This window comes from Coffea arabica, chromosome 1e (genome assembly GCF_036785885.1).
Source record: "Coffea arabica cultivar ET-39 chromosome 1e, Coffea Arabica ET-39 HiFi, whole genome shotgun sequence".
Classification (NCBI taxonomy): Eukaryota; Viridiplantae; Streptophyta; class Magnoliopsida; order Gentianales; family Rubiaceae; genus Coffea; species Coffea arabica.
The window spans coordinates 16,963,518-16,966,585 of record NC_092311.1 but is presented as its reverse complement, the minus strand read 5'-3'; the positions used below and the strand labels follow the sequence as shown (position 1 = coordinate 16,966,585).

The following is a 3,068-nucleotide window of genomic DNA, read 5'->3' as shown; positions in this document are numbered from 1 at the left end:
TATTTACAAAAGAATATCTATTCAAAGTGAGGAACGGCTTTTGGTCAACAGATGTCACATTCGAATCTCTGGATATCTTTGTTTCGGAATTCAATACTGACAGAAGTGTTACAAAACGAAGAGAAATCCAAATGAACCAAGTCACCAGCTGTTCCTCCTCGTGCTCGTTCGTTGCAGAACCCTACCTTGGCGCCCTTTCGGGTTTTCACCAAGGTTGCCCCCACCATTTTTTGTTTTCTTCTTTTTCTTCTTTTTTTTTTTTGAGGTGCCCTTTCGGGTTTTCACCTATAGAACAAAGGAAAATCTCGACCATGATCGACTCAAGAGTGTGAGCTGAAGATCGCTGGCATCAGTAAAATGCGCTTCCCTTATAAGTTTAAGCAAAGGCATTGTGGACATCACTTGCCAGTTGATTAGCGAACTTCCTAATAGAAGTACAGCAAGTGATGAAAGCCAGGACTTTGGGCTTTTGTAATGAGGTCAGGTGGGGTGTTTTTCAAGAAAGTTGAGGCTTGAAAGCAAAGATTTTTTTTTTAATGAAAAGTGTGAAATAACCTGAAATTGCATCATTTTGAAATCATCTCCAATTTTGAACGAAAACTGAGGAAAATTTTGCCCCAGTTTGACTGGATTTTCTCTCTTTGCATTTTCATTGCATTTTTCTTACTTTAGCATTTTTCTTTAGAAACTAAATTTGCCCCAGTGTGGGGTTTGCAATCCTCAGGGGTTGCTAAACGAAAGTTATTAGTCTGATAGCTCAAAAGGGACGACTAGGGATTGAATGTTTCAAGTGGGAAAGAAGATGGCCTGACTTGCATTTCATCATTTGCACGGATTTCTAAAAGAAGTTTTGCATAATCAAATGAAGAATTTCTTGCACATGTCCGAGTTGATAGGTTGAGGAAATGTTTGTCCATCCATTTCGGCCAAAATGAGTGCTCCGCCAGGTAATACCTTTTGAACGATGAATGGCCCTTGCCAATTCGGAGCAAATTTGCCTTTGGCCTCATCTTGCACTGGCAAAATCCGTTTCAGCACTTTGTCGCCTTCCTCAAATGTACGCAAATGGACCTTCTTGTTGTAGGCCCGGGCCATGCGCTTTTGGTAACATTGGCCGTGACAAATGGCATGAAGCCGTTTTTCATCAATCAAGGACAGTTGTTCATAACGCTGTTTTATCCAATCAGCCTCTTCCAACTTGGTCTCCATTAGAATACGCAATGAAGGGATTTCAACCTCGGCAGGTAGCACAGCTTCCATTCCATACATGAGCGAGTAAGGTGTTGCCCCAGTTGATGTTCGGATAGAAGTCCGATACGCCATTAGTGCATAAGGAAGTTTTTCATGCCAGTCACGATGCTTTTCAGTCATCTTGCGAATGATCTTCTTCAAATTCTTGTTTGCGGCCTCCATGGCTCCGTTCATCTGCTGTCTATAGATGGCAGAGTTGCGATGTCTGATTTTGAACTGTTCGCATAGCCCGTACACCACGTCATTGTCGAGATTCTTGGCATTGTCTGTAATCAATGTTTCCGGCACCCCAAATCGGCATATGATGTGATCTCTTAAGAAATTCGCCACCACCTTCTTTGTCACGTGCTTGAATGATTCCGCTTCGACCCATTTGGTGAAGTACTCAATTGCCACCAATATAAATCGATGCCCATTTGAAGCAGGAGGGTCAATTGTGCCAATCACATCCATACCCCACATCGAGCAGGGCCATGGGGCAATCATACTGTGCAACTCGGTGGGAGGAGCGCGTATGATGTCTCCATGCATTTGACATTTAATACATCTCCGGACAAAATCTATGCAATCGCGTTCCATTGTAAGCCAAAAATACCCGGTTCTCATAATTTTCTTCGCCAACAAATGTCCATTCATGTGAGGTCCGCCGACACCGCTATGCACCTCTTTCATCATATATTGAGCTTCATCTTCATCGATGCACCTTAAAAGGTTCAAATCTGAGGTCCTTTTGTATAATACCTCTCCATTTAAGAAAAACTTCGAGGCCATTCTGTGCAGGAAACCCTTGTCATTTGCACTAGCTTTCGGAGGGTAAGACCCGGTTTTGATGAATTCCTTAATATCATTGTACCAAGGACTATTGCCAGAAGAATTGTCTATGACCCAACAATGAGCAGGCTTATCTTGGAGTTGAATCCGGATAGGCTCGATTCCTAATTCGTCCGAATATTGTATCATAGAAGATAAAGTGGCCAAGGCATCTGCAAATGCATTTCGGGCTCGTAGGAGATGTCTGAACTCCAAACTTCGAAATTGTCTAGCCAAATTAAGCAAATTACAGTGGTATGGCAGAATCTTTGAATCTTTGGTTACCCATTGCTTCAACGTTTGGTGCACAAGTAAATCTGAATCACTGAAAGCTATTAACTCCTTAACCTCCATTTCCAAAGCCATTTTAAAACCAAAAATACATGCTTCATACTCGGCCATATTGTTTGTGCAGGCGAATTGCAATTTAGCGGCTCCGGGATAATGCTTTCCTTCCAGGGATACCAGAACTGCTCCTATTCCGACTCCAAAAGAATTGGCTGCACCATCGAAAAACAATCTCCATTCAGGGCACTGCTCGCTCATATCTTCTACGGCACCAACAAATAAAACCTTTTCATCAGGGAAATAGGTATGGAGCGGTTGATAATCATCGTCCTTTGGATTTTCTGCCAAATGATCGGCTATAGCTTGCCCTTTGACAGCCTTTTGTGAAGTGAAAACAATATCAAACTCTGAGAGAATCATCTGCCATTTGGCCAGACGCCCAGTTGGCATCGGCTTTTCCAAGAGGTATTTCAAAGGATCGGAACGGGAGATGAGATAAGTAGTATGACTTAGCAGGTAGTGCCTTAATTTTTGAGCTGCCCAGGCCAATGCACAACAGCTTTTCTCAATAAATGAATAATTAGCCTCATACTATGTGAACTTCTTGCTAAGATAGTAGATGGCTTGTTCTTTCTTTTCAGAGTCATCGTGCTGTCCCAGAACACACCCTACTGCTCCGTCGAGCACAGATAAGTACATGATCAAAGGCCGGCCCATTT

General features: G+C 42.6%; 1 protein-coding gene across 1 annotated transcript; it reads right to left on the bottom strand.

Annotated features, from left to right (window-relative positions):
• Window positions 1-285: 285 nt before the first annotated feature.
• LOC140016257 (uncharacterized) lies at window positions 286-2,799 on the bottom strand. Its single transcript, XM_072069766.1, has 3 exons — window positions 2,313-2,799; window positions 999-1,811; window positions 286-425 (listed from the first exon to the last, which is right to left on the bottom strand). The coding sequence occupies exons 1-3, from the start codon at window positions 2,797-2,799 to the stop codon at window positions 286-288; spliced, it is 1,440 nt and encodes a 479-aa protein (XP_071925867.1).
• Between the last annotated feature and the right edge of the window lie 269 nt (window positions 2,800-3,068).

Excerpts from the sequence above, each read along its gene's own strand:
- LOC140016257 (XM_072069766.1), bottom strand. The coding sequence starts at position 2,799 with ATGCCAACTGGGCGTCTGGCCAAATGGCAGATGATTCTCTCAGAGTTT. Across the intron at positions 1,812-2,312 it reads AAAGATTCTGCCATACCACT|ATTTTGTCCGGAGATGTATT; the intron begins GTAATTTGCTTA and ends GCGATTGCATAG. Across the intron at positions 426-998 it reads AGTGCAAGATGAGGCCAAAG|GAAGTTCGCTAATCAACTGG; the intron begins GCAAATTTGCTC and ends TACTTCTATTAG.